The sequence below is a fragment of the Tachyglossus aculeatus genome, chromosome 1 (assembly GCF_015852505.1).
Source record: "Tachyglossus aculeatus isolate mTacAcu1 chromosome 1, mTacAcu1.pri, whole genome shotgun sequence".
NCBI lineage: Eukaryota > Metazoa > Chordata > Mammalia > Monotremata > Tachyglossidae > Tachyglossus > Tachyglossus aculeatus.
The window spans coordinates 157,622,979-157,650,318 of NC_052066.1; the positions used below are offsets into that span (position 1 = coordinate 157,622,979).

The 27,340-nt window shown below is 44.0% G+C and overlaps 1 protein-coding gene across 4 annotated transcripts in view; it reads left to right on the plus strand.

Moving 5' to 3' along the window:
• The window catches only part of CCDC88C (coiled-coil domain containing 88C), a 177,530-nt gene that overhangs the window by 111,944 nt on the left and 38,246 nt on the right, over window positions 1-27,340 (plus strand). For all 4 annotated transcript variants that reach the window (XR_005452540.1, XM_038752863.1, XM_038752873.1 and 1 more), the window contains exons 11-18: window positions 8,954-9,100; window positions 9,825-9,969; window positions 13,232-13,416; window positions 18,607-18,744; window positions 20,946-22,016; window positions 23,306-23,433; window positions 24,037-24,178; window positions 25,510-25,683. Coding sequence is in view for 3 of the 4 variants with exons in the window: in XM_038752863.1 (XP_038608791.1) it covers window positions 8,954-9,100; window positions 9,825-9,969; window positions 13,232-13,416; window positions 18,607-18,744; window positions 20,946-22,016; window positions 23,306-23,433; window positions 24,037-24,178; window positions 25,510-25,683 (2,130 nt within the window). In the remaining variant the exon portion in view is untranslated. The remainder of the gene's footprint in view (window positions 1-8,953; window positions 9,101-9,824; window positions 9,970-13,231; window positions 13,417-18,606; window positions 18,745-20,945; window positions 22,017-23,305; window positions 23,434-24,036; window positions 24,179-25,509; window positions 25,684-27,340) is intronic.

The following is a 27,340-nucleotide window of genomic DNA, read 5'->3' on the forward strand; positions in this document are numbered from 1 at the left end:
CGATCCTCTGACTTCCAGGCCTGGGTTCTTTCAACTACGCTGCACTGCTTCAGAGCAATGTACTAAGTACGTGGGACAGTACAATACAACAGAATTAATGAACACGCTTTCAGCCCACATCGAGCTTTCAGTCTAGAGGGGGAGAAATACCTATTAACTAATCTGGACTCTTGACTCTCCCATCTTCACTCCCTCACTTAAACCGTTCCCCTCCCCTTGTAAATCCGAATCATCACAGCTGTCGCCATGTTCAATCTCTCCAGCATGGCCTAGTCGAAAGGGCACTGGCCTGGGAGCTAGAGGACAAGAGTTCTAATCCCACTCCACCATGTGACCTGCTGTGTGACCTTGGGCAAGTCACTTAACTTCTCTGTGCCTCACTTCCCTCATCTACAAAATGGGGATTCAATACTTGCTCTTTCTTCTACTTAGACTGTAAGCCCCATGTGGGACCTGATTATCTTGTATCTACCCTGCACTTACTACAGTGCTTGGCACAGTAGTAAGCACTTAACAAATACCACTGTTATTCTTATTATTATTCTCATTACCTCCTCCAGCAAGCCTTCCCTGATTAACTCCCAATTCCTTAGTCTTATCTGTCTGACAGCCAACTCCAGCACTTTTATGTATTGTTTCCCTTCCTCAACATTTATGGTTATATGTATAATCAATTTTGCGAATATGTATTATTATATGTAAATACTTTTATATCTCAACCCCCTGTTTGAGTGTAAGGTCACTGTGGGCACGAAATGTGTATCATGTCTCCATTGCTCTTCCCCAAGTGCTTAGTAGAGTGCACTGCGCCTAGTGGGTGTTAAAAAGCTATCACTACTGCCAATCCTCAGGTGCTCAGGAAGGGCCTAAATATAGTGAGAGAGGTGGCTGCTGGGTTGCTATGGCTCAGGATGTTTGTAAATTATTCAGGAAAGGCTTGTTGGAGGACGGAGGGCTTAAGCAGGGCTTTGAATATGGGTGAAACTGTGGTCTGTGAAATTCGGGGAGTTGGGACCAGAGACTGACTTCAGGCCAAGGGGATCAATGTGCATAAGGCATGGAGGTGGAAGAACCAAGAGTGAGGCTTAGTGAGAAGGTTGGCTTGGGAAAAACAAAGAGAGTGAGCTGAGTAGTAGCATTGAAGAGAGCAGATATGTGAAATGGGATAACTTGGTGAAGAACTTTGAAGCCGATTGGACGGAGTTTGGGCTTGATGTAGGCAGTTGTGGGAAATGGTTTCTACTGACCTGTGCCTCTTTCTCCTGTACTTAATTTAAATGGGACTCTATTTGTGATACTTGGGGTTTTTTAATCCTACCACACTTTTCCCACAGCTAAGTGTGGGAGGGTCCTTAAGAATTGAGATCAGAAAATAATCCTGGGTTTGAGGAGAACAGTTTGCAGAATTAGAGATCCTCAGCCAAAGTACTAGGGAGTTGGCTTTAGGGTGTGTGCTACTTGAAAGTAGATTTCTAATGGATAAATGTTTGGAAGTCTTTTTACCAATAAACACATTTTCAATCAACCGAGTATGAAGCAATGAACTGATTGAAACTGATTGTAAATTCCTTGAGGACAGTGATCATATGCCTTGCTTCTATTGTACTCTGCAAAGTACTCGGTTCATTGCTTCATGCTTGGTGGATTGTGGATTTTTAGGAGCCAGTATTAGGACCCAGGCCCTTCTTATGCCCAGGCTCGTGCTCTATCCACTTGGCCATGCTACTTGTCTGTCTGTGTGATATTTAGGTGTGTTCCCACCAGATGACAAGGAGGTGAACTAGATGATTTCTCAAGAGGTTTTATGCTTAGGTGCCATTATCTAACAAGTGAAACTTGGTTTAGATGTGATAAAGATGTACTGAGTCCCTGAACATCTTTAGGTTCCTGATCCTCGACTCTCCCCTAGCCTTCTGCCTACCAGTGAGCTGTCTGAAGGCCACGACCAGGATGTTTGTAAGGCCCAGAAATAGTTCTAACTCCGTAAACCCATGTGACAGCTAATCCGGGAACTAGGGTTTGGAGGTCAGGCATCACCTGACACTGCAGGGCTGAGGTCCAGCGGCACCCAGCCATCCATCAAACACAAACCCTGCTTCACTGCCGTCCAGTCGTGAGGGAGTGCAATCTTTGCTTTCTCAGTCTCTGGGGCTCCATTTCATGGAGAGGGTGTGGGCATTGGAAATTCTAGCGGGTGTGAAACAAAAGCATGAGGACTATTTTATTACAATAATATTTATTTCAGAGTGAGCCCGTTGTTGGGTAGGGACTGTCTGTATATGTTACCAACTTGTACTTCCCAAGCGCTTAGTAGAGTGCTCTGCAAACAGTAAGTGCTCAATAAATATGATTGAGTGAATGAATGGAAAAGAGAGGGTAATATTAATGGAGTAATATAAAAATATCCCTCATCAATCTATAATTAGGCCAGTCACTTTTCCATTCAAAATGCAAGGGACTGGTAAAACAGATCCTTGAATTCATTTGACTCATTTGATTTGATAGTCTAATTAAAGGATAGCTCACTTATTATTAATAATAATAATAATTGTAGTACTATGTTAAGTGCTCTGCCACATTTCTGTTGCATGACCTTGGGCAAGTCACTTAACTTCTCTGTGCCTCAGTTACCTCATTTGTAAAATGGGGATTACAACCTACTCTCTCATACTTCAACTGTGAGCTCCATATGGGACTGGGACTGTGTCCAAGATGATAACATGTATCTGTCCCAACACTTAGAACGGTGCTTGACACATAGGAGGTGCTTAACCAATGCCGTTTTAAAAAAACAAAACACTGTTCTAAGTGCAGGGGTAGTTGCAGGTTAATCAGGTTGGACACAGTTCCATCCTCACCTGGGTCTCGCAGTTGAAGTAGGAGAGAGTAGGATTTAATCCCCATTTTAACAAATGAGGCACAGAGAAGTGCCATGACCAAGGTCATGCAACAGATATGTGGCAGGGCAGGGATTAGAACCCAGGGCCTTTGACTCCCAGGCCTGTGCTCTTTCTCAGAGAAAAGGATTCGCCTCCAAAAATTTACTCAGCTTTACTGCAGAACACTTGAAAATACTGATTCATTAAAATATACTTTGATTATTCAAACATTTTTTCTGAAGGTCCTTCTACTGTATTGTTTCATTTGTTCACCCAGCATTTCTGGGAGGGAGGTGGGTTGTTTTATAATCAGAATTTTGATGAGCATCAATTCACAAAGATGACATCCAAGTAATCAATCAGTGCTGTTTATTGAACGCTTACTGTGTGCTGAGTACTGGACTAAGCTCTTAGGAGAGTACAATGCAACAGTTAGTAGACACATTCTTTGTCCAAAAGGAGCTTACAGGTCAAGTCAGGAATTTATCAACAGCGTCCACCAAAAGAGTTAGGCCCTTGAATCTGGAGAATTTTTTCTGTTAGATTGCAGCCTTTCATTTTTGGTGGGCATGGCAGTGAATTGGGGGATTGTTTGTCCCTTGATGCTTTAGACGGAGCTTTAACCAGGCATGGCTCAAACTCAGGTAATCTTTTTTTTAAAAGGCATCAGAATATGTAATAGAAAGTGGAAGGAATTTGTTTGTGCAGAATGGCATCCAGGGTTTCTGGGTTTGACCTCATCTCTTCTTTTCATTTTAAAACAACCATCTGGGTGTTTTGGGGTTTTTTTTCTTCCAAAGGACAATAGGATGGATGGCTAGGAAATTAGTTGCGGGGGGGGAACCAAACGTGCACTGATTTCCCAGTTTTTCACCATATTACTGACAGAAAAATGAATTCTCATGGAGACCAAACACCAGGAAAAACAAACAAGAGAAAGAGGAATCATCTTGTCCATTGTTCTTTGTTGGATTCCCATTGCCCTGGTCCTCTTACTGAGGTGCTCTGGGCATAGTGAGCCACTGCTCAGAGTTGGTGTGCATTTCCTGTGAGTTGCCCAGCTTTGTACACAGCTCCACAACGACTCTTTGAGAGAAGGCAGGGATTCCTGAAGATCTTGCTGTGAAGCTCATGTCTTGAGGGTGACAGTGGAAATCTCTGATGCCATTCTTCTCTTTGAGTGGCACAGACATATGGTCTCCTGTGAACAAATGCAGTTTTAACACCTTCCAGTTGACCTTTAGCACATCTGCTGTGTTAACTGTTTGACAGAAGAAAACAAACTACTTTCTCAGACTATTAAAGAACTAAGCTAGGGATGGGGGTGTGTTCTTGGGGAAGGCTGTGACATGAGATAAATTATCTCCAGAAGAGAATTTAATTCTTCCAAAGACATTACATCAAAGAATTTAAATTCAGTAAAACTTAAGCGAAGTGTGATGTCTTGGGGAAGAAGCATCAAGGACCTGAGATTACCCTCTGAGCTGTCTGGAACTGGGCCTTTAAGGAAAAGATTCTGATATTGAACCCAGTGGGCAAAAATACACAGACCTATGAGTCAGGACCAGGGTTCTAATCCTGGCCCTGTCATTTGCAAGTGACCTTGAGCAAGTCACATGACTTCTCTGGGCCTCAGTTTCCTCAACTATAAAATGGGGATTAAATACTTCTTCTTCTTGGTGCTTAAACTGTGAGCTCACATGGGTTGGGGACTGTGTCCAATCTGATCATCTTATATCTACCCCAGTGCTTAGGTCAGTACTTGCCACAAAACTTGTGTTTAACAAATACTATTATTGATAAGTATTATTAATTATTATTATTTTGTGCCTCATTCTGTCCTCTTCATTCAAGCATGTTACAGGCTCATTGAGTATTGACAGTCTCATGAACGCAGAGACAATATACAGAGTTGGTGGGCACATTCCCTTGCTCACAAGGAGCTTACAGTCTAGAAGAGGAAACAGTTAAATAAACTTAGGGTGTGTACATAAGTACTGAGAGGCTAAGGGTGGAGTGAATATCAAGTGCCTAAAGACTGGAGATCCAAGTGCATAGGTGATGCAGAAGGTAGAGATAGAGAAGTGGCATGGTGTAGTGAATAGAGCACCATCCTAGGAGTCAGGTGGTTATGGATTCTAATCCTGGCTCTGCCACTTGTCTGCATTGTGACCTGGGGCAAGTCACTTCACTTCTCTGTACCTCGGTTACCTCATTTGTAAAATGGGGATTGAGACTTTGATCCCCACGTGGGACAGGGACTGTGTCCAACTCAATTTTCTAGTGTCCACCCCAGTGTTTAGTACGGTGCCTGGCACATAGTAAGTGCTTAACAAATACCATCATTACTATTATTATTAGAGGGAGTAGGGGAAATAAGGGTTTAGTTGGGAAAGGTTTCTTGGAGAAGATGTGATTTTAATAAGGCTTTGAAGGTGGGGAGAGTGGTGGTCTGGTATTTATGGAGGGGGAGGGAATTCTAGGCCAGTGGGGAAGGAGTCAGTGGCAAAATAGATGAGATTAAGTTACAGTGAGTAGGCTGGCATTAGAGGAGTGAAGTATGTGGACTAGGTTTAAATAGGGAATCACAAAGTGAGGAGGGAGAGCTGATTGAGTGCTTTAAAGCCAATGGTAAGGAGTTTCTGTTTGATGCAAAGGTCGGTGGGCAACCACTGGAGGTTCTTGAGGAGTGGGGAAACATGGGCTGAATTTTTTTGGAGAAAAATGATCTAAGCAGCACAGTGAAATGTGGATTGGAGTGAGAAGAAACAGGAGGCAGGGTCTTTCCCCACTTCAATCCATACTTAACACCGCTGCCCAGATCGTCTCTGTGCAGAAACGCTCTGGGCATGTTACTCCCCTCCTCAAAAATCTCCAGTGGCTACCAATCAACCTACACATCAGGCAAAAACTCCTCACCCTCGGCTTCAAGGCTCTCCATCACCTCACCCCCTCCTACTTCACCCCCCTTCTCTCCTTCTGCAGCCCAGCCCACACCCTCCATTCCTCTGCTGCTAATCTCCTCACTGTGCCTCGTTCTCGCCTGTCCCTCTGTCGACCCCCGGCCCACGTCATCCCCCTGGCCTGGAATGCCCTCCCTCCACATATCCGCGAAGCTAGCTCTCTTCGTCCCTTCAAAGCCCTACTGAGAGCTCACCTCCTCCGGGAGGCCTTTCCAGACTGAGCCTTCTCCTTCCTCTCCCCGTCATCCCCCTCCCCATCCCCCCCACCTTACCTCCTTCCCCTCCCCACAGCACCTGTATATATGTATATATGTTTGTACGTATCTATTACTCTATCTCATTTGTACATATTTATTCTATTTATTTTATTTTGTTAATATGTTTTGTTTTGTTCTCTGTCTCCCCCTTCTAGACTATGAGCCCACTGTTGTGTAGGGACCATCTCTATATGTTGCCAACTTGTACTTGAACGTATTTGAACGTATGGAATGCCCTCCCTCCCAACATCTGCCAAGTTAGCTCTCTTCCTCCCTTCAGGGCCCTACTGAGAGCTCACCTCCTCCAGGAGGCCGTTCCAGACTGAGCCCCCTCCTTCCCCTCCCCCTCCTCCCCCTCTCCACCCCCCCGCCTTACCTCCTTCCCTTCCCCACAACACCTGTATATATGTATATATGTTTGTACATATTTATTAGTCTATTTATTTATTTTACTTGTACATATCTATTGTATTTATTTTATTTTATTAATATGTTTTGTTTTGCTCTATGTCTCCCCCTTCTAGACTGTAAACCCACTGTTGGGTAGGGACCGTCTCTATATGTTGCCAACTTGTACTTCCCAAGTGCTTAGTACAGTGCTCTGCACACAGTAAGAGCTCAATAAATACAATTGATTGATTTGAACAATCACAACAATCACAGCCTTTAAAGAAAGATAGACGTTATGATTCTCAGTGCACTTCATTTCTTTCCTGTGAACCCCTGGTGTCTGTGCAATACTCACCTGAATGGCAAGGGTCCAGAAAAGGTACCCCTCCATTTCCATGGGCCAACGGTGCAAGAAATTGTCTCTCCAAGACATCTGCCCTTAGCGATACAGGCTCACTGTCAACAGTATCATCCTCAAACCAAAACCCAGCTCTACTCTTCCAGTTTAGAACCTGGTTGGCACCCATTCAAAATGTGGATTATTGGCTTACAATGGATCGATTTACTTTCTTGTTCTAAGTAGATACATATTTCATTGTATGTTGTTGAATAAAGGACTTCCCAAATCTTAATCAATGATGTGCCATAAGCTTCATATTCATAGATAGCACCTACACTGAGTGCTATCACTGACCTGAGGGGAAAACATGAGGTAATGTTTTCCCTTCAAATAACCTATATTTTTTTTAATGGTATTTGTTAAGCACTTACTATGTGCAAGGCACTGGCTGCTCAGTAAAGATCTCCAGATTCTTTAACAAGTTTCCCCCAGTTAATTTCTTGACACTCTGAGTCACATCATTCCTTCAGCCCCTGTAACACTTACGAACTTATTTGCATTCTTAACAACTCACATATACATGATTGGACTCAATCATGTCTCCAACCTGTTGATCTCATGTCTGTACCAGCACTTAATTCAGTACCTGCTACATAGTAAGCTCTCAACAAACACAGCAATTATTATTTCTTTTGACTGGTGTATTTGCAAATGAGTTTAGGTGTGTTTCCCCCATTATAATACTATGTCCTCGAGAGAAGAAAATGTGTGTCTTCATTTTTCTGAACTTCTTAAGGACTTGGTATGCTTCATTGCACAAGTGGGTGTTCAATAAAGTCTGCTGCTACTGGGATGGCTTCTTACTGTCTGGTAGTAGGAAGAGGGGTTCAGGCATAGCTGAAGAAGGGATGAAGAGGGAAATGAAAGTGGATATTTCTTTTCTGAAGACTGAACTATCTTTTTTTACTCTCCTTTAAAGGCAGGCAGTCAGCAAAGAGAATTTAAACCTGCTTCCTAACTTCCCAGAAGGTTGTGCTTTTTGTTGATGCTGGAGATGACAGGAGGGGAGAGGGGAGAGATCTGTCTTGGCTCTTCCCGCCTTCAAGTACCTCCTTAAATCACATCTCCTCAGAGAAGCCTTCCCTGATTAATCCCTCATTCCCTGCCCACCCTCTCTTCTGCGTCACCTATACACTCAGATCTGTGCCCCTTAATCAGTTGATATTCACCATACCCTCGGTTCCACAGATCTTATGTCCATATCCTTACACGCTGCCATTTCCCTTATCTGTAATTTATTATTATGTCTAGTTCCCCCTCTATCTTATAAACTCTTTGTGGGCAGGGATCACGTCTCCAAATTGTACTTTGTACTTTCCCAAGTGCTTAATACAGCGCTTTGCACACCGTAAATGCTCAAAAAATACTACCTGGAAGAAACTTGTCAAAAAATCTCCAGGAAAGTGCCTTTTTGGAAGGACAAAGTCATTCTGAAAAATAATGTTCTTGCCAAATGCGGAAGTGGTTCTTCTGATGAGAGGAGGGTAAATAGGGAAAAATAATAATAGAGAAGAATTTGGGGCTGTGTCCCTTTAAACTGGAATGAAATAGAGAGGTGTTGAAAAGGCTAAGCTGGTCTCTCTCTGAGTGTCCTAGGCCAACTGTTCCAAGGGCAAAGAAAGTAATTCTAGTATGGGAAGTGTGAATGGTTGTTTTGTGAGTTTCAGCCCTCCTTTTCATTGTTCCTACATAATTATCTTGAGGTCTCAGGACCACAGCCATTTAACCCAGAAATGTAATTTTGAGAAGATTTTTTCCCATGTAGGCTGTACAAATACAAAAAGCAATCAACTTGGAAGATAGTCAGAATTCATACCCGATACCCATTATTTATGCTATTCAATTTCACGAAGCATAAATCTGTCTGAATTGATTTGGTGTAATCCAGTGAGAGTCTAATGATGGTAATAAAATATCCTTTGTGGACAAAACCTTCAATGATTCATTTTATGGGGCTGCAGAATTCAACTTGTTTGGACCCAATAAGCTAAAATGATCTGGACACATAAGCTTGTCAAGTCAGGTATTTGATCTGAAGGTTTTCTGTTTATTTTCATTGTCCAGGAGCTTCGGGAAGATAATATCATTCTAATTGAAACCAAGGCAATGCTGGAGGAACAGCTCACAGCAGCACGAGCCAGGGGTGATAAAGTGCATGAACTGGAGAAAGAGAACTTGCAGCTGAAATCCAAACTTCATGACCTTGAACTGGTACAGCAAGATTTGTTATCACTTTTAAATTAGATATGGTTACTGCAAATATCCGTCATTGCCTTTCGAAATCGTAGCTGTTGCATAAAAAGGAAACGGAGTCTTAGTCAGGGTACCCCACCTCTGAACCCTATCGAAATTTTAAAAATAACTGAGAAGTAGTTTTACAATTCAGTCCATTCTGCAGGAACGTTTCAAAAACTTCTTAGAGATTGGACGCTAAATGCCTCTGCTCAGTCTGTTCTTTTAGGAGAGTCATTTTTAACTTTTGCTTCTGCTATTTTTAGAAAGTCAGATGGAGAAGATTTGTGGTAATGTCCTTGCCTCAAACTAGCTATAGTCAGGTGTTTCTTGCCAGGTGTTTCCTAATTGAAAACAAGGTGTAGTTATCAGTGAAGTACCTAGCTAGTATTAAGGTAGTGACCTGACCTATGTCTTTTGAATGATTGGTGTGGGGCAACATTTATTATACTTAAGGCCTTACCTCTTTAAGATGCCAGTTTGTTCCTGTTGAGGTTAATTACAGTCTCAGCCCAGTATGTCACATAAACATTTTATATGTGACAGCTCACCAGCTCTCCCTCCTCCTCTGTGATCTTTTGGGCTAAGGCAGTACGAGATGGAACTGGACAATCCAAAGCACCTTGAGAAGTTTAAGAGGATAGCCAGATGATGCGTTCTGCCCATGTCTCTGCCTGCACTCCTTTCTTCTTTCCTTCCGTAGGATCGAGACACTGATAAGAAACGAATTGAGGAACTTCTAGAAGAGAACATGGTCCTGGAGATTGCTCAGAAGCAGAGTATGAATGAATCGGTTCACCTGGGCTGGGAATTAGAACAGCTTTCCAAAAATGCTGACCTCTCAGATGGTAAGTAGCCATCTTGAAGCAATTTTTCACCCCAGTGATACTTGAGGTTTCCATTGAAGGAAACCAGACCGAATCCTGTCCACTGGGGTGAGACCTGAACCTTTCACTACTTCATTCATTCATTCATTTAATCCTATTTATTGAGCACTTATTGTGTGTGGAGCATTGTACTAAGCACTTGGGAGAGTACAATGCAACAATAAATAGACACATTCCCTTCCCATAACAAGCTTATAATCTAGTGGGGGCCGGGGAGAAAGACATTAATATAAAGAAATGAATAACAGATATGTACATAAGTGCTGTGGGGCTGGGAGTGGGGGGAAGAATAAAGGGTTACAGATCAGGGCAATGCAGAAGGGAGTGGGAGAAGAGGAAGCTTAGTCAGGGAAGGCCTCTTGGAGGAGATGTGCTTTCAATAAGGCTTTGCCATGTGGGAGAGTAATTGTCTCAGGTGCTCTCCCGAGAGGTCATTATTGTCTGAAGACAACCATTTTAGCAGGTGGAAAAATGTGAACCATTTGGCAGGATTCATATCAAGATTTAAAATTTAGGTCAAATAGTGTGGATACTTTCTGTTTAGGTTGGGAGGTGCAACCCTTCATCCACCCATCCCCTTTTTTGAAAAAATAATTGAGTGATTGATTATTTCCCAGAGAATCAGTCTTCTGTGTATTGACATCTCAACTGGTTGGGTGATCCATAAACTCTCTAGTCCATTTCTTTGTTTCTCTTAAACAGCCTGCTAGGGTAGATAACTCATTTCATGTGTCTGTTTATTGTTGTATTGTACACTCAGAAGCTCTGCATACAGTAAGCGCTCAGTAAATACGATTGAGTGAATGAATCTTCTCCAAGAGGCCTTCCCTGATTAAGCCCCCGTTTCTCTGGCCCTCTCCCTTCTGTGTCGGGTATGCACATGGATCTATGATGTTTGAATATTTGATATTTGCCCAACCCTCAACCCCGCAGCACTTATTTAGATATCTATAAATTACAGATTATAACTGATTATTGCCTTTCTACCCCTCTAGACTGTAAGCTCATTGTGGGTAGAGAATGTGTCTGCCAACTCTGTGGTATTGTATTCTCCCAAGTGCTTAGTACTATGCTCTGCACAACGGTGCTCAATAAGTACCATTAATGATGATGATTGAAGGTCTTGATGAAACAGAAGTTGATGTGCACCAGGAAGTTGTTTTATCACCTATACACCAGAGTACATAGGACAAGGTTTAGAACAGAGCTTGATTGCCATTGAAAATAATTTCCCTACTACATCTTAGTACAGCCTTACACAGCTAATGGCTACATCTCCCAAAATGATTGGATTCTAGTGAACTGATTGTCCTCCATTAAGTTTTCCATTTCCAGAGAAGCATCATGGCCTTGTGGAAAGAGCACAGGCCTGGGAGTTAGAGCTGGGATCTCATCTCAGCTCCACCACCAACTTGCTGGGTGACCTTGGGCAAATTACTTCACTACTCTGTGCCTCAGTTCCCTCACCTGGAAAATGGGGATTCAATACCCATTCTCCCTCCTCCTTAGACTGCAAGCCTCATGTGGGATCTGATGATCTTGTGTCTACCCCAGCACTTAGTACAGTGCTTGGCACATAATGCTTAACAAACACCACTTTTAATAATTATTATTACAGTGTTTTAGGGCCCTTGATATGCAGAATGTTTTAGAATCTTTGTGGCATTTGTATTCTAGTAAGGGTTCCTATGTATAGAGAAAAATATTCTTAAAAGCTTAGTAAAATAGCTCTACTTAAGCACCAGTGGGAATATATGGAGCATTTGGTATTCTCTGAATTAATGGAAAACTTAATGGAGGACAGTCATTTTATTCGAATCCATTTAGTTGTGAAAGTTTGGAAAAAAACAGGTCTAGTGAAACTACAGAAGATTCTAAGGGACTCTCTAGACTAAGTTCTTGTGGGCAGGGAATGTGTGTACTTCCCTAAGCGCTGTGTACTGTGTTCTATGCACAGTAATCAATCAATCAATCATATTTATTGAGCGCTTACTGTGTGCAGAGCACTGTACTAAGCGCTTGGGAAATATAAGTTGGCAACATATAGAGACAGTCCCTACCCAACAGTGAGCTCACAGTCAAAAAGGGGGAGACAGAGAACAAAACCAAACATACTAACAAAATAAAATAAATAGAATAGATATGTACAAGTAAAATAAATAAATAAATAGAATAATAAATATGTACAAACATATATACATATATACAGGTGCTGTGGGGAAGGGAAGGAGGTAAAATGGGGGGGATGGAGAGGGGGACGAAGGGGAGAGGAAGGAAGGGGCTCAGTCTGGGAAGGCCTCCTGGAGGAGGTGAGCTCTCAGTAGGGCCTTGAAGGGAGGAAGAGAGCTAGCTTGGCGGATGGGCAGAGGGAGGGCATTCCAGGCCTGGGGGATGACGTGGGCCGGGGGTCGATGGCGGGACAGGCGAGAATGAGGCACGGTGAGGAGATTAGCGGCAGAGGAGCGGAGAGTGCGGGGTGGGCTGTAGAAAGAGAGAAAGGAGGTGAGGTAGGAGGGGGCAAGGTGGTGGAGAGCCTTGAAGCCCAGGGTGAGGAGTTTCTGCCTGATGCGCAGATTGATTGGTAGCCACTGGAGATTTTTGAGGAGGGGAGTAACATGCCCAGAGCGTTTCTGGACAAAGACAATCTGGGCAGCAGCATGAAGTATGGATTGAAGTGGGGAGAGACACGAGGATGGGAGATCAGAGAGGAGGCTGATGCAGTAGTACAGACGGGATAGGATGAGAGCTTGAACGAGCAGGGTAGCAGTTTGGATGGAGAGGAAAGGGCGGATCTTGGCAATGTTGCGGAGCTGAGACCGGCAGGTTTTGGTGACGGCTTGGATGTGAGGGGTGAATGAGAGAGCGGAGTCGAGGATGACACCACGGTCACCAAGTTTAGTAAATATCATTGATCATTGCTGTTTTATCATGGGCAGGACTGGATGGTGACCAAGGGGATTCACTGCAGCTTTGTTATAGTCACAAGGACATCATTTAGAATATTTGCAAGTGAGTTCCTGGGTCTCCATCCAGGGCAGATGGTTTCCTCCCATTTTAACCCCATGCTGACAGTGCTAGTGACCCTTATGAATTCTTGAGCTGAGAAGTTAAACTGAAATAAAGACCCCCAATGCTGTCTGTCACACCTTTGTGATATGAAAATAAGGAGCTGCCTGACCATGTGTTGATACATTATGCGTTGATCCCGACTGTTCTGTCTCAGCATCCAGGAAGTCGTTTGTGTTTGAGCTGAACGAGTGTGCATCGAGTCGCATTTTGAAGCTGGAAAAGGAGAACCAGAGTCTTCAGAATACCATCGAGGAGCTGAGAGATGTCTCCCTAATGGTAGAGGAAAGCAACCTGAAGTTTGTGGAACTGGAAAAGGAAAATCACCAGCTTGGCAAAAAGGTAACACTGATCTTGTTGTCCTCACCAAGTCAGTGAGTCAAGAAGAATTATTGAGCACTAGTGCTTACGGGGCTGTGGGGAACGTTGTGAAGGGAGAACCAGCTCCAAGAGAGACTGGAGAAGCATAAATACATGGGCCTGGGAGTCAAAAAGACATGGGTTGTACTTCTGGGTCCACCACACACCTACTGTATGACCTTTGGCAAAATGCTTCATTTCTCTGTGCCTCGGTTATCTCATCTTTAAAACGAGAATTAAGACCATGAGCTCTATGTTGGACATGGACTGTGTCCAATCTGATTACCTTGTATGTACCTCAGCATTTCATACAGTGTCTGGCATATAATAAGCACTTAACAAATACCATAAAAATGTACTTTTAGACTTCAACTAGTCATAATAATGATAACTTTGGTATTAAGTGCATACTCTGCATCAAGGACTATATTAAGCCCTGAGGTAAATACAAGATAAGCAGGTTGGATACAGTTCTAGCCTCACATGGGGCTCACGGTCTAAGAGGGAGGGGGAACAGGTATTGAATCCCCATTTTACAGATGAGGAAACTGAGGCACAGAGAAGTTAAGCAGCTTGCCCAAAGTCCCAAAACAGGCAAGTGGCAGAACCAGGATTAGAACCCAGGTCCTCTGAGCCATGCCTTTTCCATAGGAACATGAGAAATCTAGAATCACAAACTTCAGGAACAGATGTCTAATTTCCATGGGTACATGTACTTAAGATATATGGGGCACCTGGAGTAATTTGGGTTATAAGACATAGGAAATGCTTGTCCAGAAAGGCTTTATGAAGGAAATTATAGTCTTGAAAGAGGAGAAAGGCAAGACGGGTTAGACTCCATCTCATTTTTACAATTTTCCTGAAGCATGGAATGCAATCAACCAATTAATAGTACTTACTGAGCACTTATTAAACTTTCTTGCCTACCAGTTTTAAGGCTTAAACTCATGCCATCAGGAAATTCTTCCAGCTGTCTCTCTTGATCTCTTGGGTTGCTGCTTCAGTCTGTATCCCTAATGGAAATGGGCAAAAGCTGGTCACCACCCTTCTATGTTAAAACTCTAAAACTTTCCCTCCACTTTCTATTCTCCAGATTGAATAATCCCAGTTTCTTTAACTTCCATCACATATTCAGTTCTTTTTGTTCGTTTTTATGGTATTCGTTATGCACTATGTGCCAGGCACAATACTAGGCACTGTGGTAGATACAAGCTAATTAGGCTAGACACAGTCCATGTCCCACATGGGGCTCTCAGTCTTAATCTTCATTTTACAGATGAGGTAACTGAGGCACGGAGCAGTGAAATAATTTACCCAAGGTCCCACCACAAACAAATGGCAGTCAAGATTAGAACAAAGGTCTTCTGACTCCCAGGCTCATGCTCTATCCACTAGGCCAAGTTGCATCTGTTAGAACACAGAAAATGCATGCTTGGCAAAGCCCGCATTGAAGAAGACTCATATAATATAGCACATGGCAGCCACCAAAGCTATCAGTACTAGATTGCTCTTTAACTCAGCCATTCTTACCTACAATTTCCTCCTGTAGGTGAGTGCACAGGAAAGTAAACCTGTGCTGACTTATGATCTGCATATCATTCTTTAGAGTGACGCTGGGCTCAAGGCCCCTCCAGGCAGCAGCAATTGGCAGGTTTCTGACAGATCTCTTCCATCCTGTTTTGCTCAGGTTATTCAGATGAACTTCAAGAGCCACAGTAGCTATTTTCTCCAATTCTTTATCCCCTCTGCGTTGCCTGCTCTTGTTTCATTGGTCTCTCCTTTCACTGAGCTCTTGGTAAAAGTGAATATTTTTCTCATTTACTTATTGGTGTACATTTATTTCTCCTCATTTATTCCTGATGCCAGCTTCAATATATGATTTCATCATTGATCAGATTTCCTACTTGCTGCTAGTGGCTTTTGCTTGCTTTTCCTTTTATGGGCAATTGGGTGGGGGCCAGAGTCACATTCTGCTCTATTGCCACTAGACCACAGTGCCCTGGGCTCACTTTCATTTCTGGTAATGAATGTGCTGACTACACTCCCCAAGCCAAGGAGGAAGCCTTCAGCCCCTGGGCCAGCTCACTCTAAACTCCTTAAGGGGATTTCCATGCTAAACAAGCCACCTGCATGTGACTCATTTGGAATCTAGTCTTGGGTTTAGGACTATGGATTGAGGTGCCACTGTGTCCCTATCAGTTTTTAAGGGTTGTAAGGAACTTCATGAAGGTTGCCTTTTCGTTCGCCTTCTGCTTCAGGTACTCCATACCCTTTTAAGGGGTAGAGAATAGTCTCTGTGGCTCTGATACAGGCTAGAAAATCTAGAAAATCTACCTCTTTGGAGGACCCAGTTTTCTGAGTACCTCCATCTCTTCTGTAAGATGGGGGTCACGTTCCTGATGAATCTCATATTAAGTAGAACTTGCAATATAATACACACACCTTGATAGGCATCATGGGTATGCTGTATATTAGGCAGACCAAAGCTCTTTCCTTCACATCCTATCTTATCCCATCCCCTCCAGGAGGTCTTCCCAGTTAATTTCTACAATCCCTTCCCCTACTTCTTCTAGCACTTTTTTAATGACATTTAAGTGATTACTACGTGCCAGGCACCAAACTTACTAATTGCTGGGGTAGATACAAGCTGGCCACACTCCCTGTCCCATATGGGGCTCACAGTCTTAATCCGTATTTTACAGATGAGGCAACTGAGGCACAGAGAAGTTAATTGACTTGCCCAAGAACACACAGCACACAAGCAGCAGAACCAGTATTAGAAAACCAGGTCCTTCTGACCCCCAGCCCCTTGCTCTCTCCACTACACCATGCTGCTTCTGTACTACCTAATAATGATACTGTATTTGTTAAGCGCTTATAGTGTGTCAAGCACTGTTTAAATACTGGGTTAGATACAAATTAATCAGGTCGAACACTGTGCCCAAATATTCACAACCTCCCATAGCATTTATGGATAGATCTTCCATGCCCTATTATTTAGGCACTAACTAATGTACATGCCCCTTCTCCTCCTTCCTCCTTTCTGTCTTGTATTTTAGTGTCTGTCTCTTCCACTATATTGTAAATTCCTCAAGGGCAGGCCTTTTATCTATAATTCTCTCAAACTCTCCCAAGTGCCCAGTACAGTGCTCCGCACAGAGGTGCTCAATCAATACTAGTCATAGATTCATTACTATAAAAAAACTCATGAACAGGAGTTTCTTTGCCATCCCTTACACCCTGTGAGTATGTCACAGACATCAGGTTCAGCTTTTGCTCATTTCTCATGGCAAGCCATGGGTATAAAATGTCGGGCAGATAGTTGCCGTTGGGACCAGGGGACTGGTGCCATTTGAACAGCTGAAGACAAACCCCCAGCATACCCTTACCCTGCATGCAATTGCTTGTATTCTTTCAACTGTAGATGTGTTGCACTTGGGCATTTGCCAGCATTGCTCTCGTTCTCTCTAGGAAAAGAAACGGCTCAGATTGGCTGGTCAGCTGACTGCAAGCTCCGCCCTAGGCGCAGTTCATGTGTGCTCTCCATGTAGAAAATTGCAGGGTTGGGTGGCCCAGGGCTGAGGGAGAGGAAGAGATGAACAAGGCCTGTACCAGCTTGGCCTGAGCTCTACCTGGAGCCCAGGTGTTGTCCATGTCCCTGGGCTGGGGAAATCTGACAGTGATAGAATTAAAAGAGACTGAAGAAGTCCTCTAGACTTGGGGATTCAGGGCTGAACCTGGAAACTTTGCTGGGCCAGGACCACTAGTGGCTGCAGATGGGTGACTTTTTTCTTTTATGTTTACTGGACTGTGGTCAATTCTGAGTATGTCCTGGTCTCAGACTAGAGAACGGGACCAGCTTGTGGAGCAGAGTGGTCTAGTGGACTGAGCATATGCCTGGGAGTCAGAGGGCCTGGGTTCTAATCCTGGCTCTGTCCCTAGCCTGCCATATAACCTTGGGAAAGTCACTTCACTTCTCTGTGCTTCAGGTTCCTCATCTGTAAATGGAGATCCAATATCTGTTCTCCTTCTTACTTGGACTGTGAACCCTATATGGGATAGGGACTGTATCTGATCTGTATCAACCCCAGTGCTTTGTACAGTGCATGGCATATAGAAAGTGCTTAACAATATCACAATACAGGAGTAGACCTCTAGGGAAGAGTCAAACTAAAGGTGTCCTGTTGCCTGCACAGGACACCAATTCTTGTTTCTTCGGGCAGAAGAAGGATTCCAAGGTGGCATGTTAGTGGGGTAGTCATAGGGCAACAGTGTGGAAAAAACAAGAGGAGGTAATCGGCAAAGAGCAGTTCTTGGTCTGTGGGAAGTGGCCAGTATGAAAAATTACCTCTGCACAATCAGATTTCACTCTCACTTTCTAAGAGAGCTGAGCCTTGTGTGGTCTAAGCTTATCTTTTTAAATGCACTGGAATGGCTTTGATTGAGACTTCCTACAACGTGGATCAGCACGTTCTGGCCACCACTTAACTCTGTTCCTGAACTACACTATGCTGAGGCAGGAGATGAGTCAGGCTGAGCTTTAAGAGGAAGTAGGGTTTGTTTTCAAATTGAAGTACCAGGATACTCTCTTTGGTAGCAAAAAGTGTGCAGTGCACAGAGCTTTAATAATAATAATAATAATAATAATAATAATAATAATAATAATAATAACAATGATGATGATAATAATAATTGTGGTATTGTGAAGTACTTATTAGGTGCCAGGCACTGTTTAAGCACTGCGATAGATACAAGGTAATCAAGTTGGATACAGTTCCGGTCACACATAGGGCGCATAGGCAAATTACTTTGGTTCTACTGGGAAAAAAACAAATTAACATGTGTAGTTGTTCTTCAGATTTGAAGTAGAAACCACTGATGCCCTGTCTCCAGCCCTGAGATACAGTGAGGTGGAAGGCACGGTGCTATGATTCAGATCCAGGCCTGGTACAAAAAAGCCAGAATCCAACACCATCTTGATGTGTTCATTCACTGGCATTTATTGAGATTTTCCCTTGGGCAGAATGCTTTACCCATCCCTAGGGAATACACACTGGAAGGGCTACCCATTTTCAGGCTCTTCCAGCCATCAGTTGCATCATTCCGCAGGCATTGAAGAAGGGAGCTGAAGAAGTGTTACTCTTGACCTGAGGGTTTTGTTTTGGTGTGCAGATTGAAAAGTTGCAAAGCCAGCTTGAAAGAGAGAAACAGAGCAACCAGGATTTGGAGACCTTAAGCGAGGAACTGATCAAAGAGAAGGAGCACCTGCAAGGTGACATGGAGGCTGTGAGAGCTGATAAGGACAGACAGGTATGTGAATCACCTCCTTCATCCCCCTGAAAAGCACATGGGAGTTATTTCTATTACTGCTCACATTGATTCTGCACTTCTTATGTGCAAGGCATTGTACTAAGCCCTGAGTAAATAAGATCAGGTACATTCCTAGTTCCCAAGGGACTTAAGATCTGAATAGAGGGAGGGAACCCATAGCACAGAAGAATGTCATGAGAATACCATGAAAGCAAGTTGAACTAAACAATAAATGTATCAACAGTAATGTATCATCTTAACGTAACACTTAATTCTACCCATATTTTTTTTCCAATGTGGCCTAGTGGTAAGAACTCAAGCCTGGGAGTCAGAAGACCCAGCACCACCACTTGTCTGCTGTGTGACTTTAGGCAAGTCACTTAACTTCAAGCGCTTAATACAGTACTCTGCACACAGTAAGCGCTCAATAAATACGATTGAATGAATGAACTTCTCTGCGCCTTAGTTACCTCATCTGAAAAATAGGGGTTAAAACTGTGAGCCCCATGTAGGTCATAGACTGGGTCCGACCTGATTAGCTTGTATTTACCCCAGTGCTTAGTACAGTGCCTGGCACATAGTAAATGCTTAACAAATGCCAAATTAAAAAAAAATCTGATTAGCTTGCATTTATCCCAGCGCTTAGTACAGTGTCTGGCATGTGGTCAGTGTTTAACAAATGCCATTTGTTTTTTTAAAAAAAAGGGCTAAAAGGGAAGTTGGAAAGAGCATGGGCCTGGGAGTCAGAGGACCTAGGTTCTAATCCTGACTCTGCCAATTACTTCCTGTGTGACTCTGAGCAGGTCATATCTTCCCAGTGCCTCAGTTTCCTCATCTGTTAAATGGGGATTCGCTGCCTGTTCTCCTTCTCAGGCTGTGTGCCCCTTATAGGGCAGGGACTGTGTCTGTCCCAATTAATTTGTATCTATTTCAGTGCTTAGAACAGTGCTTGACACACAAGTGCTTAATCAATCAATCAATCGTATTTATTGAGCGCTTACTATGTGCAACTTAACATATGCCTTAATAAATGAAATAGGGAATATTCTCCCACAGTCTGGGCCCATTTCATTAAATCATATTTATTGAGTGCTTACTGTGTGCAGCGCACTGTACTAAGCACTTGGAAAGTACAATTTGGTCACAAATAGGGACAATCCCTACCCAACAATGGGCTCACAGCCTAGAATAGGGGAGACAGACAACAAAACAAAACAAGTAGGCATCAATAGCATCAACATAAATAAATATAATTATAGATATATACACATCATTAATAAAATAAATAGAATAATAAATATATACATATACACACAAGTGCTGTGGGGCGGGGAGGGGAGTAGAACAGAGGGAGGGAGTAGGGGCAATGGGGAGGGGAGGAAAAGCAGAGGAAAATCTGTGCTCAGCTTGCCACGTTATGGGCAGAAACCACCTGTGTGCACATGGCATTGGTACAGGGCCATTCACCAGCCAGAGTTTTCCTAAATGCGAGGACTTGCAAGAGCACAACTCTAGGTTCTAGGAGACCTGGGTGTGTTTGAAGGGCCCAGAGCATGGGTACCTCACTGCTCTAGGCAAATATTCCTGAGTTACCAACTGCTGCCGCATCCCAACCTTTGGAAAAGTGGGCTATGGCCCACCTTCCACTAGCTGTACTCTGGAGAGAGGAGGGGCCTCATCTGGACAGCAGGAGGCCTCCTGTAGCCCCCAGAGGCCTGGTGGCCAAGGGGAGTCCTGGCTCCTTGGCCTCAGGCTCCAAGCTCAGGAAGCCAGATCTGCTCCTGCGGGTTGGTAAAACAGGTCCAAAGTTTTGTGCCCCTGGCTCACCTGTGACTTTCAAGTCGCACTGAGTGCAGCATTATTCATTAAGCTCTTAGTGCTCTGCACACAGTAATCATGGCTCAGTGGAAAGAGCCTGGGCTTTGGAGTCAGAGGTCATGGGTTCTAATCCCGGTTCTGGCACTTAGCTGTGTGACTTTGGGCAAGTCATTTAACTTCTTTGTGCCTCAGTTTCCTCATCTGTAAAATGGGGATTAAGAATGTGAGCCCCACATGGGTCAACCTGATTACCTTGTATCTCCCCCAGTGCTTAGAACAGTGCTTGGCACATAGTAAGAGCTTAACAGATGCCATTATTATTATTATTATTAATGAGTGCCATTGATTGATATTCACTCTTGTTCTGGTGTGTTTTCTCCCAGATAAAAGACCTGGAACAAGAGAAGGACCACCTCAATCAAGTGGTTTGGTCCCTGAGAGAACGATCCCAGGTCAGCAACGAGGCTCGTGTGAAAGGCATTGAGAAAGAAAACAAAGCCCTCCACGAAACGGTGACTGAGACGAGCAGCAAGCTCAGTAAGGCAGAGTTTGAAAAGAAGCAGCTGCTCAAGGACTTTGAGCAAGCGAAAGAAAAAGTGGAGCGGGTCGAGGAAATAGAGAAGGAGCTTCACCGGCTAGAACGAGAAAACGAGAAGCTGACCAAGAAAGTCACCTCCATGAAAATCATCACAGAGAAGGTAGATGCCCTGGAGCAGGAAAACGGGGGCCTGGAAGTGGAGAATAGGAAGCTGCGGAAATCACTAGACACATTGCAGAATGTCTCTGTACGACTCGAGGGCTTGGAGCATGACAACAGGCAGCTGGACGAAGAAAACTTGGAGCTGCGCAAGATGGTGGAGGCTATGCGTTTCACGAGTACCAAGATGGCCCAGATAGAAGCTGAAAACAAAGAACTTGAGAGGGAGAAGGAAGAGCTCAGGAAAAACGTGGAACTGTTGAAAACCTTGAGCAAGAAGTCAGACAGGTTGGAGCTGAGCTACCAGAGCCTGAGCACAGAAAATCTGAGGCTTCAGCAAATCGTGGAGAACAGCAACAAGAAGACTCAGGACCTGGAGCGAGAGCTTGGGGAATTGGAAGCAGAAAACCAGGTCCTGCAGAGAAGTTTTGAGGAGCTGAAGATGACCAACAAGCAGCTTGAAAGATTTGAGAAGGAGAAGAAAGTGCTGGAGCAGGAGGTGGGCCAGCTGGAGAAAGAGAAAAAGACGCTGGAGAAGGAAGCCAAACGACTCTGGCAACAGGTGGAGCTCAAGGATGCCATTTTGGATGACAACACAGTCAAACTGGCCACCGCCGAGAAGGAAAACAAAACACTAGAAAAAGAAATTGCTCATTTTAGGGATTCCACTAGCAGGCTGAAAGAGCTGGAAAAGGACAATAAAGACCTGGTCAAGCAAGTTACCATTCACACACGCACACTAACCACCCTGAGAGAGGTAAGCTGGCTGAAGGCCTGAGGACTGGGGGCTGTTTCAGTCACTTCTCTCAGAAGAGCCTGCTCCAGGGATGGTGACCCTAATGATGGGAGTTATTGGGTGCTTATTTTGTGCTAAGCGTAGGGACTCATGCAAGGCTATCAGCTTGGTCTCATTCCCTGTCCCACATGAGGCTCACCACTGTCTATCTTACCCCCATTTTACAGGTGAGGAACTGATATACAGAGAATGAAGTGAATTGGCCAAGGTTGCATAGTGGGCTAGTGGCACTCAAGGCTCCTGTCTCATGCTGTTGTGGGTGGGGCTGCTAAAAGGCTAGGTGCAGGAGGCCAGGTGCCAGAAATCCACTTAGGATGATTAATATGATTGATTAGTAGTTTTACAGTGGATTGCCATTTCCAGGAGATGAAGCTGGCTGGGAGCATTCAGAAGGTGGGAAAAGGCAATGAGATTTAGGTCCCAACTAAATTAAAAAGATCAGTCAATCAATAGCATTTATTGAGAGCTTACTGTGTGCAGAGCACTATACTAAGTGCTTGGGAGAGTACAATACAACAGAATTGGTAGACATGTTTCCTGTCCACAATAAGCTTACATCTAGAGGGAAAATTATATTTCTGCTGTTCAACAAAATAATGTGTTCTATATATTCAAAGGTAATGTGTGTTTAAGAAAGAAAAGTAGAACTACGGTAGATCAGTGTTGTGCTGAGTATCCCATTTATTCTTGCCTGGATAAATCACAAAATAGAGAGACGATAGAGAAGCTAGCCATTTGAAAGCAGCGTTGGAAAGGAGCGTGACCTTATGGAAACAGCTTGGGCCCAGGAGTCAGGGAACCTGGGTTCTAATTCTGACACTGCCACTTGTCTGCTGTGTGACCTTGGTCAAGTCACTTAACTTCTGTGAGCTTCAGTTACCTCATCTGTACAGTGAGGATTAAGACTGTGAGCCCCATGTGGGAAATAGATGTGTCCAACCTGATTAGCTAATATCTACCCCAGCTCTTAGTACAGTATCTGGCACATAGTAACTGCTTAACAAATACCATTAAAAAAAATAGAAAGAATGTTTAGGTTGCCTTTGGGAGGTAATATCAGAGATAATGGCAACTTAAATTTCACCTGCAGTGTTAATGGACAGTGTTAATGAGTTTGAGTCTAATGCTAGAGTGTGTGTTTTTGTGTGGATTTTTGCTGTATTTTTAAAGGGTTTTGAGGAGGTTAGTCTCTGCTGTTCTGAATAATTGTAATCATACTCAGCATGTGGTTAATCTATGACTTATTACAGGACTTGGTCCTTGAGAAGCTAAAGACCCAACAACTGTCCAGTGAACTAGACAAACTGAGCCAGGAGCTGGAGAAGTTTGGATTGGACAAAGAACTGCTGTTGGAGGATGATAACAGTAACGATAACAAGTGAGGAAATTAACTTCTGTAACAGTGCTCTCTGAAGCCCTTCCCCAAATTGGGCAGTCCGCTGTGCTTTGGTGTTGCCCATTGAAAATGCTCTGCCAATGTATTTCCTGGTGATTGATTGGATTTTTAAAATTGAAATGATTATGGCTGTCATTAACCGGGCAGCAGAAAAGCTCCCTGAGTCAACGATCATGAGGACAGATCCTCTTCCTTCCAACCCGCTTTGTTTTTCTAACATGACATGCCAAGAGCAGAGCAGATAAAATTTTGTGTTTTGCTCTGTGTAAAACTACCTGTCAGAGAGTCCATCTCATTTTGAGAGAGTGGGGGGATTCAGCCTATCATGTGCTGATAGAAACATGCATATTTTCACCACATGAGCTATTAATTTCAATCATCATCTAACGTATTTAATTGGATGAGCAGAGGCCCTGCCACCGACTTCATTTTACCCAGGTTAAATACTTCACCATGGTGAAGAAAAACAAACAAGTGGATGGAGGGAAATGCTGACAGGTGAAGGCTGTGAAGGGGAAATGGGGAGAGAATTCTCCCATTGAAACTACTGATTCACAATCTAACACAGCTGAATCCTTATTTCAGAAAACATAAGTTTCTGGAGAGCAGAAATGAATCCTCACTAAAATCAACACTATGCATGAAGGAAGACAAGATTGTGTTTTTAGAAGCTCAGGTGGAAGAGACTGTGAGCTTGAATCATCAATTACAAAATGAGTTGAAAATGGTAAGTGCAAAGCTTTGACTCCAGGCTTGGACGTAGAAGACTTGGGTTTCTTTTTTTTAGAATGAATGGAGCCCAGCCAGTCCTCTCTTCCTTTTCCTCCACCTTTCCCCATCCATTTCTCTTCCCCATTGTTGACAAGATATCCGCAAGGTCATTTCCATGGTGAGATTTGCAGTCACTTATAATTTTGGGAAGGCTTTCTAGATGCTGGGTTTTTTTAGTTTGTTTTTTTTTTTTTTTAATGGCACTTGTTAAGCACCTACTATGTGCCAAGCACTGTAGTAAGTGATGGGGTGGACAAAATAATAATGATAATGATGGCATTTGTTAAGCGCTTACTATGTGCGAAGCACTGTTCTAGCGCTGAGCACTGTTCTAAGCGCCGAGCACTCTTCTAATCAGGTTGGACTCAGTCCTTGTCCCCATGGGGCTCATAGTCAAAGTAGGAGGGAAAGTATTTAATCCCTATTTCACAGGTGAGGAAGCTGAGGCACACAGAAGTTAAGTGACTTGCCCAAGGTCACACAGCAGACAAATGTTGGATTAGATAAGATTAGAACCCAGGGGTCCTCTGACTCCCAGTCCCATGCTCTTTCCACTAAAAGTACTGCCTCCCCAGTACCTTTCAGTGGCAGGGGCCATTTTCCTGATGATCCAGTGAGAGGAACAGAGGTTTTTGATCATCTCTTCTTTGGTCTCTTAGAGAATCATGGCAAAGCCAGAAATGTGTGCATAACCCCATACACATATATCCAGTAGAGAGGGCTACTCAGTTTTCTGCTTCCCCAGTATTAGAGGTGACTGATGATAGGTGTGTAACTTTATTGATGGGAGAGGAAGAAAAGGCCTAAATTGAGGACTGTGAATGATACGGTGTGTTTTTGGCCCTACAAGGAAGCATCCATCCATCCCTTCATCCAACCCCAGGGGAGTAAAGATGCCTGCTGTCTCTTGTGACCTGGATTCTCTAGATCCACTACCACAGGGTAATGATGATAATGATAATGTGGTATTGGTTATGCTTTTACTATATTTCAAGCATTGTTCTAAGCACTAGGGATGATACAAGATAATCATGTTGGACATAGTCCCTACCCCAAACAGAGCTCACAGTCTTGATAGTAAGGAAACAGGCACAGAGAAGTTAAGTGACTTGACCAAGGTCACACAGCAGACAAGTGATGGAGTTGGGATTAAAACCCAGGTCCTCTGACACCCAGGCACATGCTCTTTCCACTAGGCCACGCCACTTCTTCAGCAAGTTTTCCGAGTTCAGAACTCTGTGCTACAAGTCACACTTGAGACTTTGTTTTGGTTTCTGAACCTTCCAGGCGAAGGAGAACTACGAAATTCTCAAACGGAGTCAGGAGGAAGGGAGACTCTTGCAGAACTCGGAAAAGGGATTATCCCCTGACGAGGTAAAAGAGAACTGGACCCCGGGACAGAGAGAAGCAACACTGGAGCTGCTGAAAGTGAAAGACAGAGCCATAGAGCTGGAACGGAATGTAAGTCTGTTGGTTTTCGGGGACTTCCAAATCATAGACTGCCTCAAATTTGTGTAGTCATGAAAGGCCTCAATCCTTGTACTGCTCTGAACCAGTAGTGCACTCTGAATCCAAAGGCAACCACTGGGTCCTTGACTCCCTAATTGGGACGAGGCTCATGGATGCTCCACAACATTGCCAAGATCCTCCCTTTCCTCTCCATCCCAACCGCTACCCTGCTCATTCAAGCTCTCATCCTATCCCGTCTGGACTACTGCATCAGCCTTCTCTCTGATCTCCCATCCTCGTGTCTCTCTCCACTCCAATCCATACTTCATGCTGCTGCCCGGATTATCTTTGTCCAGAAATGCTCTGGGCATATCACTCCCCTCCTCAAAAATCTCCAGTGGCTACCAATCAATCTGCGCATCAGGCAGAAACTCCTCACCCTGGGCTTCAAGGCTCTCCATCACCCCGCCCCCTCCTACCTCACCTCCCTTTCCTCCTTCTACAGCCCAGTCTGCACCCTCCGCTCCTCCACCGCTGATCTCCCCACCGTACCTCGCTCTCGCCTGTGCCGCCATCAACCCCCGGCCCACGTCATCCCCCGGGCCTGGAATGCCCTCCCTCTGCCCATCCGCCAAGCTAGCTCTCTTCCTCCCTTCAAGGCCCTACTGAGAGCTCACCTCCTCCAGGAGGCCTTCCCAGACTGAGCCCCTTCCTTCCTCTCCCCCTCGTCCCCCTCTCCATCCCCCATCTTACCTCCTTCCCTTCCCCACAGCACCTGTATATATGTATATATGTTTGTACATATTTTTTTTTACTCTATTTATTTATTTATTTTATTTGTACATATCTATTCTATTTATTTTATTTTGTTAGTATGTTTCGTTTTGTTCTCTGTCTCCCCCTTTTAGACTGTGAGCCCACTGTTGGGTAGGGACTGTCTCTATATGTTGCCAATTTGTACTTCCCAAGCACTTAGTACAGTGCTCTGCACATAGTAAAAGCGCTCAATAAATATGATTGATGATGATGATGGAGCTAGCGAGCGTAAGTACCACATTTTGCTGCCAGTGAGGGTTGATTAAATTCTGTTTTTAGAATTGCTCAAATGAGACCCCGGGTCACCATTTTTCCCAGCTAACAGTCCTGACAGAGGGCCCGCTGCTACGGACTCAGCACCTGTTAAAGGCCCCAAAAGACTCACTGGGTTTTATACCGCTCTCCCCAGCTCAGCTGCTTCCACACTGCCATCAGATTCTAGCTCTAATTCCTGCCCTTCTATGCTCCTCCTCTAGACCCGTATTATCTTACCAACCGTATTCTGCACACCCCCAACAACTGCTTCTCCAACTCTTGTCCACACCTGACACTCCTTGGGGGCTCTCCACTTCCCATCATCTAGTACTTGGTGGAATTGTTTTCGACTGGTAGGACATATCTCCTCCTCATTCTTAACAGAATATGGGAGCTCTCAGGATCTAATTCCTTTAATAATAATAATGATGGCATTTGTTAAGTGCTTACTATGTGCCAGACACTGTTCTAAGTGCTGGGGTGGATACAAGCAAATCAAGTTGGACACAGTCCCTGTCCCGTGTGGGGCTCACAGTTTCAATCTCCACTGTACAGATGAGGTAATTGAGGCCCAGAGAAGAGAAGTGACTTGCCCAAG